General features: G+C 35.3%; 1 protein-coding gene across 1 annotated transcript in view; it reads right to left on the bottom strand.

Annotated features, from left to right (window-relative positions):
* GABRA1 (gamma-aminobutyric acid (GABA) A receptor, alpha 1) overlaps positions 1 to 16,388 on the bottom strand; it is a 37,704-nt gene extending 21,316 nt beyond the window's left edge. The window contains exons 1-3 of the mRNA XM_008947339.1: positions 16,282 to 16,388; positions 12,384 to 12,496; positions 2,579 to 2,646 (exon numbers count right to left, since the gene is read on the bottom strand). Coding sequence (XP_008945587.1) covers positions 2,579 to 2,646; positions 12,384 to 12,496; positions 16,282 to 16,388 — 288 coding nt within the window. The remainder of the gene's footprint in view (positions 1 to 2,578; positions 2,647 to 12,383; positions 12,497 to 16,281) is intronic.
* Positions 16,389 to 18,410: the final 2,022 nt, after the last annotated feature.

The raw sequence follows: 18,410 nt of genomic DNA, 5'->3' as shown, positions 1-18,410 counted from the left end.
ACTTTGCACAAAATGCACATTGAAATGAATATAAACTTTATATGCTGGTAAATCTTAATTTTATCATTCTGTGTCTCTGATTTCACACTTTCTTAAGCATAAGAGTTAGCATGAGTAGGCTGCACACACATTACTTTTTACGGGAACTGAGTAGGAGTTTTACGCTAAATACTTTTCTGTAATTCCTGTCTTCAAAACACATGAACGCTTGCCTATGTGTTTCTTGGTCACACTATTAAGAGACTGAGGAATGCTTTCTCCTGTTTAACTAAATGAGAATCAGGAGTCAAGGTGGTAAGGGTTTTTAATTATTTCTGAGATTTCTTTTTGTAGTTAGTGGTAGCTGACGCTATAGTAATGTAGCTATATTGAATTATAGCTGAAGTCAATAATTTTTCTTTCAAATATTCCTATTCCTAATTCTGAAAGTAGATTATTTTTTGGCTTCAGTATTTCATTCTTCCCTAAAACCCAAATCCCATACAAATATCAATTTGTCTTAGGAATGTCAAATTGGCTTTACATGCTACTTAAATCACCTGAAACTACAAAGTATAAGTAGATGCTGAAGAAGTACAAACATGATAAAGTCCCAAGTAATTCAGCAGGCCTATCAGTTACTCTAAATTTATGTCTAAATGTAGGAAAGCATCCATGTTCATTTGATTATTAGATTGCCATTCATTATTGGAGTTTTCTAGTAAATATGACTCAACAGAGCAAATAGCTGAGACAGTTGATTTATAGAAAACAACTCTAATAAAATACTAATAAATACTAATAAAAAGCATATATTCACCCACAAACATCTATCACTCCTTTTTTGTTCATCTCCCACAAGCATCTATGACCAGCTCAATAATTTAAATTGCACTAATTTTAAGGAAATTAACAAGAGACCTGTCCCAAGAAGACAGGCCTACAAAAATGGAGCAAGCTCAGACCACTTACAAACTACAATTTTAATTCAAAGACTATTAAACTGAAAAAAAGAATATTTTAGTCACACGATTCTTTGAAGTTTTCAGTTTGTCCAGTGGTGATGGGTTACCTATTTTGAGACAGAAATAAGAAGGCAAAATGGAATGTTTTGGTGAACCAGTTACCTGAATACAAATAGTGGATTTTAGTGTTTTCTACCAAACTGTAATTCAAAGAATTTCCCTACTTTTAACATATAATTTAGAGTAATAAGTGGACATTGTAATTGCACAAGATTATCACAGAATAAAAAAGCAGAAGACGTTGAATGATTTTATTTTTACAATTCTTCTTCATGGCATATATAGTACTTAGACAGCATTGTATGTGTGTGCTAAGAAGAAAAGACACCAGCCTAGCTTTTTCCCTGGATTACCCATCTATCGTAGGTCTCCTCAGCAGAATGACTAGTCAAAAAGTCTGTGCTGCCCAAACTATTCTTTCTGATTTAAATATCATGGCACAAGTTACAAGTATAAATTTGACTATAGTTTTATAAATGCTATTTTCCAAGAAAACCAGGAAAATGGTGTCTTTGCATAAAGTTCATTTAGGAAAATAAACTGTCTTGTAAAATTTATTTTCTCTGTTACCCCATCCCTTAAGATATTCTTGAGTACCCAGAAACTTCTAATTACCTGCTGTTTAAGGCCTGTCTACAGTTTTAGTTCAAATTAAACAATCAACAGTTTTGTCAGATGTGGAACTTCTGTCCTTTCCTGTGAGAATTTTTGATCTTTTTCTTTTTTTTTCTTCATCTTTCTTTAGTGAATGTATTTAGCTAAATGTAGACAGTTGCAGGGTTGAACTGTTTCTTTTTCTTCATTTCAATTAATGATGTTTCCAGCACTCATCCTAACGTACGATCCAGCAGATACTAGTAGCTGCAGACCAGGCTTTCCCTGTCAATACCAACCTACTTGTGAAGACCTCATTTATATGCAAAATTTGAAGTACCTTATCTGTATTTTTACACAATTTTTAATATCTCTTAAGACCAGGGCTCACAACATCTCCATTCAGTTTTCTGAACTTCTCCATCCCCTGCAGTTATCTAGCAATTTGATTTTAATATTCATTCCTTAAAGAAGTGACACTAATTCTCTCATTAATCTTCTCTTCTCTTTCAGCAGCCAAGATCCAGGAAAGTTACTTCCCATTGATCAGAGCTTTTAACATAAAAATACAGGTTAGACTGTACAGATGTCACACTGTAGGCATAAGTGTTAATTGCATTTTAAGATGATGATCTTTCTCAGCAAATTGGATCAGCGATGTGCCAGCAAGGACCTGAGCAATCATTCTCAGAAGAATACAGATCCAAATCCTAATGCATTTCATAATCTATTATGCAGCAAATATAAGGTCTGTTAGAGCACATTATTAAAGTCACCGAGGCTGCTGATTTCAGGGCGCTTAAAGGCAGTTCCAGCTAGCAGGAACGGCTGCACATAAAAGCTGATAGCGTTTTGCCATCAAGGGTTTAAAAAAAGCCCATCCTTAAAAGGAGTAAATAAGTTATTGCATAGATCTTTCATCCTCAAATTAAAAAGAGAGGAGAAAAATGAATCCTGTAGAAATATAGGCCATCACTTACCATATCGTGGTCTGAAACAGGACCAAAACTGGTGACGAAGATGTCAGTCTTCACTTCAGTTACACGCTCTGATGAAGCAGGAAATTAGGACAGTGAGTGTCTATCAACAGTCTTCATTAGATCTAACCACTACTAATTCTCACAATAAATAGAAAAATTATTGGCTTTGATTGGCCATTCTGAAATTGGTCTACAATATAGTCCTGATAATTTATTGCATTCAGAGTTGTAATTTCACAGTCAATATTGTCAGCAACAATTTTATTTTTCTGTGTTTCCACAGAACTTTTTGAGACGTGGCTTGTGATGCCACAGTAGAGCAGCAATAGTTCCGCTGTTGTATAAATCTCTTCACTCTGTGAGTAATAAATCTTCTTGTCTAATAATATAAACAGTGCTGAATATTTTACACAGTACTCAAAAGTCCCTTTGGATACTCAGTGTTTCTGGGCAACCTGAATGAAGGTCTCTAACCCTAGCCTTATGAATTATGTGTTTTGTATTGAGACACAGGAAAACAGAAGGACGAGAGACAGAGAATACATTACAGTGTATAAAAACATAAAGATTTTTCCATTGACACGAGTTAGAAGTAGCTGCATTACCTTTAACTGCAATAAACAAAAAGGAGTTAAAACTTTTCCTGATAAATATCAGTTAAACTTCTCTACTATAAATTTTGACTTATGTATAAATGTTATAGTTCGTAAATGTTTTAGATTTCTTTTTAAATTGATAAAAGCACCAACATTAGATTCCTCTTAAACTACCAAATTTGTTTTATATGTTTCAGTGATAGACAAGTATAAATAGTAATTCAGGAATCTGTAACACATACATAGCACAGATTTTATATATATGCAAGACCATAAAGCTAGACTTTGCTGTTATTCCAAGGATAGAACTTTGCTCCATGGCACAATGCCCTGGGCCACTTCAGAAGAATCTAACGCTTTTAATGGTCAATGATGTCGAGTCTGAGACATCTAAAATGGTGCTGATCTCTAGAAAGAGCCAAACATCTGTCTTCTGCTAATCTACTCTTAAAAGTCGCTTTGAGAAAGGCACAAGCTTCCTCTAAAACACACACAGAGTTTCAGTCATATTGTTATTTTCTAGGCCACACAATCACAAAATATTTACCCAGGATGGCATCTATCAAAAAAAACTCTTCTGATTTAAATATATCTGCAGGGAGTAACACCACCTGGAGGCATAAATCCAAACAGTGTTGAGTCGAGCTTCTGGAATGTACAGTGATGTAAGAATGCATTCACTATAGTGCTACACAAGCCAGCATGGGCATTTTGGTAGAAATTTCACATGTGGAAGGAGTGATACACTTCTCAAATAACTTTCAAAATAGTAATAAATTGAGAAATTTGGAATATTAAAAGTAATCCTAAAGAAAAGAGGCTAACAGAAAAGTACATGTATAGAGAGTAAAAGTCATGCAGCAGGCAAAAATTTCTGTAAGACTAAGAAATGTATACATGCAGTTATCTGTATAATATTATTTAAATATTTTAAAGTAATTAAATTAATCTAATTTAATACAACTCTCTGATTTCAAAAGACATTGGACTGTTTAAATATGGTTTGTTCCATCTGACAGAAAAAGTTCGGACATAACAGAAATGAAATAAGTTAACAAGGTTAAGCAGCCCTTAATACATTTCTGTATCTGAGGCAAAGGTTCTAATCAGAATCAGTGTTCCGGAAAAAGAAACCAGCAGGTTTTTCATTTTCATTCAAAAGATCTACAACTTGTAAATATATACATAAATGCAAGCAGTTTAAGTTAAATGTTTCATATATATGCAATAAAATATCTGCTGTTGTAAGACAGCAATAATCGAGTTGTAATATTAGATCAGACTCTTCTGTCATTCTAGTAATGCACTGAATGACACTTGTATTCTGTAACGAACCTAATACAAGAATTAGGTGGTAGTAAAAGTAATCTCCAGGACTCATTAAATAAGTTAAAGAATGATATTTCCAATGTATTGTTCATAATCCCAGAAAGTAAAATATGATGATGTGGCTGAATTGACGTATAACATTATCTTTGTTCTTCATATCTCTGACTGAGATGTGTACAAACTACAGTAACTATTGACAAAAGCATTGGAAAGCTGAAATTTCCTCCTTGGCTGTCTGGCGAGATTTGTGTATGACCTTATCATTGCTTACAAGCTTTTCAACTGACTTACAGAAATTTAAGTATTCTCTCAACACCTAATTGGCTCTGGACTTAAAGAAATTCATAGTGAGAATTTAACCTTCTATTACTGACAGAAGCATATGGTTGCCCAGACATGGCTTGGCTTGGAAGACAAGTGTTCTCTCCTTCAGCCCATCACTTCCACCAAAGTTCAAAGGCTGTGTCATTGTACAAAACAGCTGGCAGAAAAGGAAGGTCCAGTAGAACATTTCTGAATGGTTTCTTTAAGTTCCAGCTATTGAATCACCTTTTAGTACTGAGAGACTAATCTCATCATGAAACACATTAGCCTTTTACCGACTGAAGAGTAAAACTCAAATGATTTTTTTAAAGATATTTCATCCTGATTCCCCACCTTTCCATTTCGCTTCCATTGAGGCACTTCCACTGGTGTCATTAGGAGATAGAAGATGTTAGAAGTGCTTCAGGCACAATGTGTTCAGCCCTTAATGGTGTAAACTCAGAGTCACAGTTCTGAGTGACCCCCTATTTAATATACTAGATCTATTGCATTTACGTTGCACAAACAGAGTATCTTCTTTGAATCAGTGGCATATCATGTAGTGGCATCCTGAATTCTCGTTTAGGGAGTCATACAGTAGAGAGGTTGAGGCTTAAGGAAATCACTTGGAGGACATAAAATGGAAACTAAAGGCTCGGGAAGTAAAATGGAAGATTTCCCAGGGAGTGGAAAGCCTTTCATTTCTATATAACATTGAGGATAACTTCAGTGTCATGTAAGCCCTAAGTAATAACAGAAAATTCAGATTGTGAACTTATAAGAGACTGTGGTATCTTTATACTGATCACACTTTGGCAGAGCATCTAATCCCAGGTCTCTTCAAATCCAGATAACGCCATTGTACACACCACTAAATGATTACTTTTTTCTTTGGTCTGTACCTCATTTTCAAGAGCAAAGAAAAACTGTGTATGAACACACAGAAAAAGATTATCCCCTCTATAGCCATATGGAAGTTTTGAAATTTTTGTTTACTGCTTTACTAATTAGATGATTCAACTGTGCTTTGTTAAGAGCTTCAGAAGTTGTGAGTCATTCCTGCACAGGACATGTGTTTACTCATACAGTTGGGATGTATATTTAGAATCAAGGTTAACCATGTTCAGTCTGCAGCTTGATTACCATGGGAAAGCTTAAGCTATGCTATAAATGCTCAGAATCCATTTTTCAGGAACCTCAAATCCTGAGCTATATTCAAGATCATCTCTATATCCATAAGAACTGAAGAAAATCCTAAGTCATTGAATAAAACAAGCTTGGGTCAGGAGCTGATGAGGCTTCTGTGGATAAATCCATCAGTTATAAAGACAACCTAACTGTGTCTTTTGACTATAACACCTATTTCATAAACCACGACTAAGTAATACAGTGATATCTGTAGAACTTGCAACAATTCCAGTAAAAAAAAAAAGCCAAGGAAAATAGTCATTAATTGCTAATTTTACTATAAGGCAAACATAGGGTCCAAGTAGTTACTGATCATGGAAAGAGCAAGTACCACACCCAGACACTATGGAACATGCCTCAGGCAAATGGTCTCCATATAGCTGTGAAAGCACCAGTCAATATGAACTGCTGTAATTTCACTGTTTACAACTACTGCATTTTGCTAATGATGCTAGATGAATGTAAACTCTCAAAATTAATAATAAATATTTTGATTTAAACTCCCAGGGAGCTCATTATTGCTAGAATTGTGATTGGATTACAAACTGAGTATAAAATAAGAAACACAGATTTGTTCAAACAACAGGAAAAAAGCCTATTTATCATAGGAAACTATACATTAACTATTTCATTCTCTGACCTGCTGGTACTTGAGCACAAGGCTTATTTGAATTGCATTCTTTGGTCAGTTAAATTAATTCTAACTTTTCTGGTAATCCACTTGTTCTCCTACATGTCTTGTCTAAGTGTGTGATACAATTATTAAAATAGAGAAGGCTTTTCCTATGGTTTTGAATGAAAGGAATTTAGATGCCTGTACTAGAGAACTCTATTATTACTGAAAAAGTCATGTAGACTAATCATTGTGGGCTGCATCCTATGAATTATTTTGATTGAAGGGCCACAACAAATACACTCATAAGAATGTTATACTACTGCTTCTGTAAAAGCAAAGACCAAAAGGGAGAAAAAGGGGCTATTCTGTGATTACCCAGCTATAGCCTGTGCTGCTAAGAAGGGTTTACTGAGAGCTGTGCAGTGCCATGGCAGCTCTCCCCACAACAATTAGCAGCTCAAAGCTGCTCATATTCTCCCTACTGTTGTATTAAATCAATTTTCTTAGGGTCTTCTATGGCTTTTTGCAGTAGCCTTTACATCAATGTATGCCTACAGAGCAGAAAAAAAAAAATAAAACAAAAAACAATCAGCTCTTTCATTTTTTACAAAGTATAGCATCTAGCCATTCTTCACTTACTGAATTATATGTGGTGGTTGAGTATAGGACTCTTTTCATATAGAGTAGAAATATTCAGGTCTAACTAAATTTTTATTATACATACATTCCAAACCTGTATTTTCCCTAAACTTTAAATTAGCTCAAATATGAGTTTAAATCCAAAAATTTCCACTAGGACCTCAATCACCAAGAAGTAAGTTTATCATATATTTATAGATAATGTTCTCATAAAACTGAATTTTAAAACCCAATTAACATAATACTGTCAGGTTTATTTTCCATCAGTTCAAATATAAGCTCTCTGCGGAAGTAATGAATTGCCAGAGATGGACCAATGTTCCACTTACGGACAGTCACACTCAATTTTGATAAACATCACACAGGAGAGATCAACAAATAGCTTTTACTGATAGCATAAACCACGTATAATTCTGTTCAATTCTGAAGTAATGTTGATAATCTACTTGGGATGATCTAATGGGCATTTGACCCAACTATAAAAGCACATTTAATTTAGGAAGACTCCAGTCTCCCTAATTAAACCCACTCTTGTTCTTAGTTCTGCATTAAACCTTTCTACTACAAAATCTCTCTCAAAGGGACAAACCACATTTAGAGTTGTTCCACGTTAGAAGGTCACAGACCGTGTGATGTTCTTTAGTTTTAGCGAGGGGATGTGTACTCTTCAGAACTAATAGTCTTAAAAAATTCGTAGCTGCACCTGACTTCATGTTCATGAATTTCATCACCAAGTAAACAACCTGCCCTCTGCGAGCCCATCCCTCTCTGCACTGTGGTGCTCCAAATCTGCCATGGTGGCATTCGAGAGATCATCTCTATTCCCACATGAAGACAATTCAGAAGAAAAAGCAATGGCATATCCATTTCTTTGACAAATAAAATTGACTTATTTTTTCTACTATTTTTAGTTGGTGTTCAATTCTTTTAAACTCCCACTCTAGATACAGTGCTTTACTAGGAGCGGTCACCAAACATTGAGGTGAATTTTCCTCTCCCAGCACTATCTGATCCTTTATTTTGTTCAGGATTGTGTATTTGAAAAAAGAACAGCATCTTTATTATTTAGTCTATTTTTTATCACCTCTAGTTCTAGGATGCAGATAGTTCCTACAGAAAATTATGCTATTACCTAAATTACTTCGGTGTTTATTTTTTCCCTTCATGTCTAATATTATTTTCTCTTTTCAGCTTCAGTATGTTACTCTTTGCAATTCCTCCTCCTTCTTTTTGTAAATTATTATCCTCTCATGGAGTTAATATGTGTCCTCTAGTGTGATTCAGAACATTTTTACATTAATTTTGAAAGTTCTGTTTTCCAGGCATAAATAACTGTAAATGTAGTTATTTGTCCATGTTTATGGATGAGTACAACAGATGCTTTTTCCTAGCAATCTCTGACTAAGTGACTATGCTCACATATGAAGGAAGAAAACATCTAAATAACATAATTTATATCAATAATTATTGTTAAGAGGTGCCAGTGTGCCAATGCATAACATAGTGCCATAATTTTAGCCATAATACCATTTTTAAAATAATGAGCATATTCAATAACTCTAATTTTTCCTTGTGGGTCACTGCTCCATTTTTTTATATTCTTGTCAAGAAGTAATTCCTTTTTTGTCTGATGGCAAAGAAGTCAGAGCTGTTCACTTGATTTTGGATGCGGCCTTACTGAGTTATCTGACGAATAAATTTCCACTCTTACTCTATGGAGCATATGTGGTTTTTAGTTTCCATTTTGAAGTGATATCTCAAAAGAAGATTTAAAAAAAGGAAACGGAGGGCTTAATATTTATCTAGCACTGATTCCATGCATGTTGAAAGAGTGATTTAAAATTCAGCACCTCTAAATTTTTCATTATCATAATGCTCCACCTTCGACCCTGGCTTTCTAATGGTGGCTCTAACAATATATCTTTATGAGGAGATCTCTCCAGGACCTTGTTCCCGGCTTTAAGGTGCCTCATCTGCCTCACCAGGGTATACCTACCAAATAATAAAACTGCTCACCACACCTACTCCTATGAGTAGAGCAAGATCAAACCCTTTTCATTGCAATTTTTCAGTAAACATATCTTGTTGTCACTGAATTCTTCATGCATACACATAAACACAAGGAAGGACAAACAAATGAACCAGCTGAAGAAACTCCGTCATCTACCTTTTCTTCCAGAGGTGAGAAAGAGAGAAATTGATTCTCTTTTCTCCTTCTGTTCATGCACAGAATTCTGCTTTCTGTAGGTGTATGTATCTGAAAAACTGCACTACAGAAGGAGAGGTCATACAGGGATAAGCAGAGAGTTTTCTGCAATATGTCCCCTTCTGTAGAAGAAAGCTGTATCATACCATGTTTTACTTTATCTACTGTTTTTCAGAAAGCATAGAAAGAATAAGACAATTTTGGATAACTGAAAGAGTGCTATAGTGCAATCAGTAGTACAGAGTTTTAAACTGTGCCTAACAGTGTAAAATTTATCAACACAACATATTTTTATGAGAGTCTCTGGTCTCTTAAATTCTCTTATAGCTACATCATAGATAATATGGAATAAATGAAGTTTAGACATAATCCAATATACCTAAAAATGCTGTTATATCGGTAGCTTTCTTAATTTTCTCTTTAGAGTAGATGAAAATTGTATTCGGATTGAAATATTCAATAAGAAGCAATCACTGATGTTGGGAAGAAAAATTAAACCATATACATTTTAAAATTCCCAGCAGGGGATAACGCTTGTTATTGAAGGCTATTGAACTCCCAACTTCAAAACCCATGCTATGTTTGCTGTATTTATTTAGGTTTCTTGCTGAATATTTTTATTTATGGAACATTTTGAAATACATTTCCATTTCTCCATTGTACCAAGTGTCTAAATCAAATGTGTCAAAACTGAGTCATCTTGAGGCTCTTAGGCTCATATTTAGATACCTAAACAAGAAGCAGAGGTGAATTTCAAAATTTATTATAAACTGGTAACAGAACTGAAAACGTTGGCCAAGATGTTTGTCCTCAGTTTTTGAAATCTATAATTTATCTGTTCTGAATAAAGCATTATTCAGCAGTCAAAAGAGAAAGTTACTTCTTACTACATTTGATTTTAAACATTAATTTACTGCACACTGTTTCATCAGTTGTGAGATTTTTTAAAAGTCCTGGTACTCTTAATAACAGTATCCAAAGCTGAAAAAATATACAGATAAACTAAATTTACTCTGCTAAAATGACACCATGAAACTATATCATAGTGAGCAATAGGGAAACTGTGATAGTTGAGGTTCTTGGCTGCAGGCAGGAACATGCAACACAATTCAAAAAAGGAGGGCTGCAATTTTACTGAAACTTCTCGAACACTTGGTTAGAGAAACTACTCCAATGCTGCCTTTCCTCTACCCTGCATTTCCAGCGCTCCATTTTTCTGTTTAACTGATAATAATGCAAATGGCTATTGAAGTTGGTGAAGAGACTGATTTCCTCCTGTAAAAGCAGTTACATTAAACAGTCTTTCTGTCAGGGGTAAATTTTAACTGGAGTGGGAGGTCCCTTCATGAGGTACGCAGACCTGTTCTCCCAGTAGACGCTTGAAATCTGGCTTCAGAAACAAATATAAACACACACATACATAAGACTCTATGCTGATGTGCTTAGTTCTCTAAATTGCAATCTAGAGAATGAGAGAAAATCCTTTCCTTGCATCTGCCTTTGTTTACTCTCCTAAAAACTGTTAAACAACTCATAATAGCTACAAAAATCATATCAGAAATCATCATAAGCTCCATTTTTCTTTTAGACATGTACCAGACGCTACACATTTTACAGTTTCATTTATTTATTGCCTTCTCTGATGTGTTTATTTATTATTATATAGTGGCCAACTAAACTGTACAGTTGTATTAAAGACTAAGAAGCATTTGTTTCCACACTAGTTCAAGGGTTTACAAGTAAGCAGGCAAAAGTACTGGTTGATAAAAGTAAGAAGTGATTCTTATTTTGTTGTGTATTATCTGAAATTCCACACAAAAAAGACCAACCCATTTTTAAAAATGTTAATTAATACTTCATAAACAGAATTTTATCTTCAGCCATTTCTTGGAAGTCAGTGAAGTCAAACCATTGAAGAACTTGGCTCACAATTCAAGAACTGTTGCAAGACAGTAGCCTCAAACAACAGAAGAAACTTATTCTTAATTACCTTCCCTTTCACCTGCATGATGTGGTGTAAGAAATCTTAATGTAATACCCTGTTCTTCTTAAAATGCAGTGCCTCCGAGAGCTATTTTATGAAAACAGGTTGAACTGTATTGGGTACCATGGGCTGCTTTGTTTTATTTTACCTGAGAAGTCCAAAAGAAAACAAACCAAAATGACATCTGAAAGAAGTAAAACCAAGCTTTCCATGCACTGGAAAGAACAGATTTGTGCTTTTATGTTTAGAACTTTCATGTTTGTGAACAATGATCTTTTCTGACCAAATTTTGGGATCATGTCACAGTAGAATATATCAGAGTGAACATAGGGATGCTGATAAAGACTAGGCTTTGTAACAGGGTTTTGATAAAGATGTAATTGATGTGTGGTTTTATACCTTCTTAAGGATTCAGTACCAAGAGTAGAAGAGGAAAGACATTTTTACCAAACTGCGAAGACAAAATTGTTACAGAAACAAATCCTGACATACTTAAGTAGAAGAAAAAAAAAAAAAAACCAACAAACCAATGTTATAAACTTCTCTGACACTTTTATGACTAAGTCTGATTGATGCTTTCACTTTTAAAACCAAATCATCTTATGAAAACAGTCATAGGTATATGTGCTCTTTAGGCCTGATTCATAAACTTGTCATTTGTCACATCACAGGTCATATTTTATTATCTTTTATTCTTCACACAGAGTTTTAATACATATGCAGGGGTCTTCTTGCATTGTGAAACATGCTCTTCTTCTTTTGGGTATAAGTGAGAGAAAACTGAGTATGTAAAAGAGAAAGCATAGTACTTAAAAATGGATATTACACACCAGTATTCTTTTATGTGTATAAGCAGAATTGAAACAAGTATATCATGGAAAAATTATATTCTTTTAACCATTTTTTATATAACATGTAACCTTGAAAATGATAATATAACACACCTCCCAGTCCTGGTCTCAAGCGGTTATCATAACCGTCCAGCAGACGATCCAGTATTCTGGTAAATACTGTGGTGTTGTCTTTAAGTTCATCTTGTGATGAGGTTTGTCCATAGCTGAAACACAGAACAGTTTACATTAAAAAAATGGTAGTCCACCAATAAAATTACAAAACAGTAATTCCAAAATCTGTTTAATCTTGCTTATACTGGTCTACGGTAACAAGATCTCTTCCACAAAATAAGACTGTAGTGCTTTATAGGGTTCTTTCACTTAAAACGTTTTCTTCTTAAATTGTACAGGTTTTGTAAAATCATAGAAAATCAGTGCCTTTGTGTGAGCAAACAGAACATCAGTTCCTTAATAATTATCACATTATTCATTTATGGTTACAATGTTCTAATATGTTTGTTCCTCAGGAAAAGGCTCATTTGTCAGCAAAAGATAATGTGTTTAATTCTTAATGATTATAAAGGTTTTGTATACAAACTAAGGTACAAAATTTAAAACACTGACACTTAAGTACTGAAAACAACTGCTAAACCAAAGATAAAACAAAAATTACAGAGGTATCTTCATGAATATTGAAGTAAATCAAAGGAGAGTGAATTTTCACAAATCACTATATAATTTTGCTTTATTTTCCAATTTCCTTGAGCAATAAGGTTTGGAGGGATATCACCAGCATTTCCTCACAAATGTGTAATAAAACCATCTGTTGATAGGGAAATCTCTCCTATCTATAAAGCTTCGCTTACAGATCCCTAATGTGTAACTCTAATTCAGCCAAAGGTCCTGAAATTTCGCTTGAACAAGGATAAAATTAAGCTCTTTCAACTCAGCTACCAAAATCTTGCTGCCATCAATACAAATCAGAATTAAATCCTTGGGCTTAGTGGTTGCTGTCTGCCATAGATGACATCAGAATCAACCTTTTTCTTAAATCTGAAACCTTTACCAAATACCCTGTCATATAGATGATTCCCTTAATCATAGATTACAGTTGTCTTAAAACCAAACCCAGTGTCATTTTTTCATTCATTGCTGGGAAGACTTCCATTATAAACACGTGTAGTCATCATGACTAAAAGCAAAACCACTGCCTTCCAAAACATCCTGTTGTCACACACATTGCTACCGAACTGGATAAACAGTGCAACTTCAAAAACTTTTGTTAGGATCAGGTCTAATCACAAAAGTGACTCTTCCTATGGGCAGCTTGTTATCCACACAGCCACAGTGGTATGTGGGTCTCAGTGCCCTGACAGTTGCTTCTGCTCTAAACAGCAATGACTGTCTTACCAGGAATATATGGTTGCATAAAATTATCTGATTCTATTAAAATACCTACAAAATTATTTTCTGTAGGCTGCCTCAAATGTCCTTTGTGCATCCCACATGTATATTATCAAATATTGACCGAAGAAGGAAAGGTACCCTGAATACAGGTACTCTGGAAATGCTTCCAAGTTGTTTTGCAGTATAGGTTTGAATACGGAACAGTACAAATTCAAATGAGTTTCAGAACTTGATGCTCATATAAGTTTTACTAACTTTGTTTTATTTCAGTAGGATGTGACTTTGTAGAGAACAATTTTGAGGGGTTTTTAGGTGTATATAAATTTTTTGTGTTTCTAATGAAGACAAAATCCCTCAGAGTTTTAAAAAGTACTGTCAATTTCCTCTGACCATATCATATAATTTCACTTAATTAAAATAATAGGCTGAAAAAATAGGCTGATTTATATTTATTTCTCGTCCCTACAATTGAAGTTGCAGACGTTAATATTTTCATCTGTTATTTTTTCTGTATGTTACCAAATAACAATTTCTACTGTTTCCAGTGAGCACTATCTTTCAAAGGATCATTTTTCATACACCTTATGTAGAAATTCAATGCAGGACTTTTCACTGGATTAAATTTTATATTAACCCTCGTTGTCAGTAAATGAGCTGCTGTACATACATATCTCAAGGATAGCAGAAGGTCATCAGGATTAAGGTGGCAAAAGCACATAGAAACACTTCAGAAATTTTAGTGGTAAATAAATGACTATGTTTGCAGAGGAGGCAGCAGAAAGATGGACTTGTGGCAGTGGAGTTGGAAAGGGTACAATACAATACACTGCTTCCATCCTGGGTTTTGCATTTGTCAGTACCCTTACCTGCTCTTCCCACCATTTCATCAGAGGTAAAAAGCACCGTTAGGGCTGATTTTAACTGGCATATGGTCACAACAGGAAAAAACTGAACATTTGTGTACGTATGAAGTATACAGTAAGTCCAGAGGGGCTGTGATTTTTCATTCAAAACACACATATTAAAATAGTCCTAATGCTGGCTTTTTTATGACAAGAAGACTGATATGGAAAAACTATCTTTCTGTATCATGGACACTTTACCTAAATCATCAGTTGTATTTTATTACAAAGGATTAACAGCACTCCAGAAGAAAAGGCAAGGGAAGTCACTATGACAAAATGGCTTTAGAAACAGAAATATTTAATGTCAGTTTTTTTTCATTTTGAGGAAAAAGTGACTGTATGAGGTTGTGTTTTCATACGAAACCACAGTATAATAAAAAACTGTGCACTAACTCCATCTACAGGTCATTACAATAGTGACACACCATGTAATTTTTAAACACTAGTCGAATGCATTTTACTTCCCACTTTAAGAATGCATATGCACACATTATAGCTATAATAAATATATGCACACATATATATATGTACACATATCTATATAATAAGCATGTCCTCACAAAATACTATAGCTAGGCCAGATGAAGTACTTCATGAATACTTCAAATCTCACCTTTCTTAACATATTATCAAAATAAAGGTATTGCTTCTAAAATACCGTATTTATTCAATACAGCAATTGTTACATGAACCACTTGCTTTTACTCTTTTTTTTTTTTTCACTTGAGGAAATGCTTGTTCAGATGAACCTTTGCCATTTGCCCACTCCACTCTATTTACAATCTTCAAGGTAGACAGAAGATAAGTTTATCTAGACTTGCAAATGCATAAGGAAACACTATGGAGATCAAGGCACAAACACATCATTTAGGGATCACTATTGACAATATAAAATTTCTACTGCTTTTTGGTCATTTGGTGACAATATTGACAGGATGTTAATATTTTTAATGTACAGAACTATATCTGTGAGTCTTCTTAAACACTTTTACTAAATTTTGAATTGCAGAGAGTACTTGGAGTATACTCTTGACTTCTTTGTAGTCTCTAGTTAACCCACTAGTTAGATGAGGTGTTTTATGATTGCAGATTGTTCTTAATACTAATGCTGTTGTTAGATTATGATATCAATGTATGTTCCATAATCACTCAGTGCAGCATGCTCTTTCAAACATGAACTGTTACAGGATTTGAGCTTACAAGATTCTTCCTCATCCAACCAGTCTCCCTTCACCAGGAAGGTCTACTTCAGATTTGCAAGAACTGTGGCGAAGTTAGGACACACTCCTGACCAACAAAGAATTGAAAGTTTGGTCTCTCCTTGCAGGGACAACAAAGTTACTCAAACGAGATTTTAAAAAACTTAACATCACTTTTTTTCCTCTAAAGAAATACGTATTTCTGAGCAGTCATTATAAAAAAGTAGAAAGGATTGCACAGGTGTTTAAGAGAGAGTTTAGTTTCAATTTGTTCAGAAAGCTTTCGCCTTTTTTCCTTCACAATATTGAAAAAAGATGTTATGCAAACAAACTGTAGTTTTCTTTCAGTCTTTCCTTAGATTTATCTGGGATTTGAACAGGGATTAACTTCACCCAATACACTTAGCAGTAGTGCAGCCCATGCAGTATTTGTTTTATGCTTCTGTATTAAATTTAAGGTTCCAAAAATATGTTGGTGCATTAAAAATATCTCCCCACCTTCTTTCAGTCAATGCATTCAGAAGGAGGCTCCAGGCCCAGAGGCAGTCACAAAGCACCAGGAATCTCTTCATGGTGGGCTCTGAAACTAGAAGGAAAATAATCATCAACGTCCCCCAAATTAAAATAGGCACTGTGATTAAAAAAAAAAAAAAAAAAGTCTGATTTTAGAAACCTTTGCAGAATCATTTGATATCAGGCAATGACTTCACAGTACTACAGCTCATGTCATTCAGAGTAAGGGAGCACAGCCTTGGCTGTTCTCTTTACCTTCTATTCTTTGGTAGACACAGAGGCTTAGGGTGGGATTTATTTTGTGGTAAGGGTGTATTCTTGCTTGCGTTATTCTTGAATTTCAACAAAAACAGTTATGAGTTAAAGCTGCTGTCCCCAAACTCTGTGGCAATTCTTACTCAGTTTCCTCTTGTGTTGAAAATGTGACAAGGTGCGTCCATAACGTTTGCAGATAACCAGGAGTAATTGTTTTTTGTTTGACCTGAACCCACCTGAGTCCTTCCAAATCTCTTAGAAGGTATCAGTGTGTGGTAGTGTGACTGAGGAGAGCAGTGCTTCCCTCAGAGCCACTGCTTTGCTTGGATGTGATGGTAGCAACTTTCTTCTGGAGGTATTACTGTTCTCTTCCCTGACATGTATTAGTATCAGAGGAGGAGTTAAATGATCAGATTGTGACTCTGTGATCGGCTGCTACATATGCACACTAATATTTTTGATGAGCTAAAGGGCACAATTCATAATCAAGCCATGTGCTGACAACCTACACACCATCTCCTAAATCTCTACCAGTCTGTGATTGCTGCTAGGAAATATTTTTGCATTTTCAGCCTTCGTCTCTTCAAATGTCTTCTGTCCTCTCTCCAGACCCCACAGAGTTACTTGCAGTTTACCTTTGAGTAAAAAGTAACACAGCTCAGGTGGTTTCTTTCACTTTCTAATAAACCATAAAACACTAAGTTAGCTGGTGTTTGTGGAATCAGTGCTCCAGATTCAACTGATTGCCCAGGAGAATGCTGCAAGTCCCTTTATATATCTATATAATGTGTGCTGGAATGCAGTTTTTAGTATTCGTTATACTAAATAAGGGCAACAAAATATGAAGCCTGTATTTTCCCCTAATAGTGAATTGCACGTTTTTTAAATGCCTGCAAAAATGCAGCACTTGTACACGGAGATGTTGTTGTACCTTTAAATAAAGCTACCCCAATTCACTGCATACTCTCAGGGACAATTTAAATCAATAAAATATCATTACAAAGCGGTATGTAAGCAATGAGATATAATTAATGCTTTTATAGCCAAATGATCGGCAGATAAGAGCGAGGCTGAGCTAATCTAACTGGATAGGAAGGAGCTGGATGTGGCAGGAGAGCGTGGATAAAGATCTTAAGGGACAAGACTGCATCTTAACTTGCCCTGTGCTCAGCCCCCTTACAAAGGGAAAGACAACATCTGTGGCTTCAAAAATCACCTTCTCCCGGTCCTGCCAACTTCTGCCTTTGCAAAAGGCTCCTCGGGACAAAGAATGGAAAGTGAATTATTCTGAACTATCTTGATCTGTTGAGCTCCACGCTCACCCTCCCTCCAGCACTACCCCTGCTTCCATAAACCCATTCAGGCACTATAAATCCTGGAGACGGAAAGTTTCTTGCAGCTGGAAAAAGCAAATGTTAAGAAAGACTTTCAAGGAGCATTAAACACCAGCAGCCCCCAGACACCGGCCTCCCCCATCCCGCAGTGCCTGTGGAAGCAGCTCTGGTTTTCCCATTCAAAATGGGAGAAAGAGCCATCCTTCTGGGAGAATTTCAGCAGTGCCCACTGTGCCCACTGGAAAAAAAAAAAAAAAAAAGGGAAAAAGAAATTAACGAAAGAAAAAAAAATAATGGGGGTGAGGGGAAAGGGGGCATTTTGATGCATTTTTGACTCCTGGTGAGAGAGCTGCCCATCTCTGAGGTGCAAAACAAGACTTGTTTTTCCTCCCGGCATTTCAACTTTGTATTTCCCCCTCACCCTGAGAAAGCCACCCCTCCCACCGCCTCCCTCGGAAAAAAAAAGAAAAAAGCCCCCAAACCAAAAAACCTTTCCCAAGCGACCGGTGTAAATCAGATAAAAAA

The sequence above is a fragment of the Merops nubicus genome, unplaced genomic scaffold (genome assembly GCF_000691845.1).
Source record: "Merops nubicus isolate BGI_N331 unplaced genomic scaffold, ASM69184v1 scaffold21159, whole genome shotgun sequence".
In the NCBI taxonomy this organism is placed as follows: Eukaryota; Metazoa; Chordata; class Aves; order Coraciiformes; family Meropidae; genus Merops; species Merops nubicus.
This window is presented reverse-complemented; position numbering and strand designations above follow the sequence as displayed.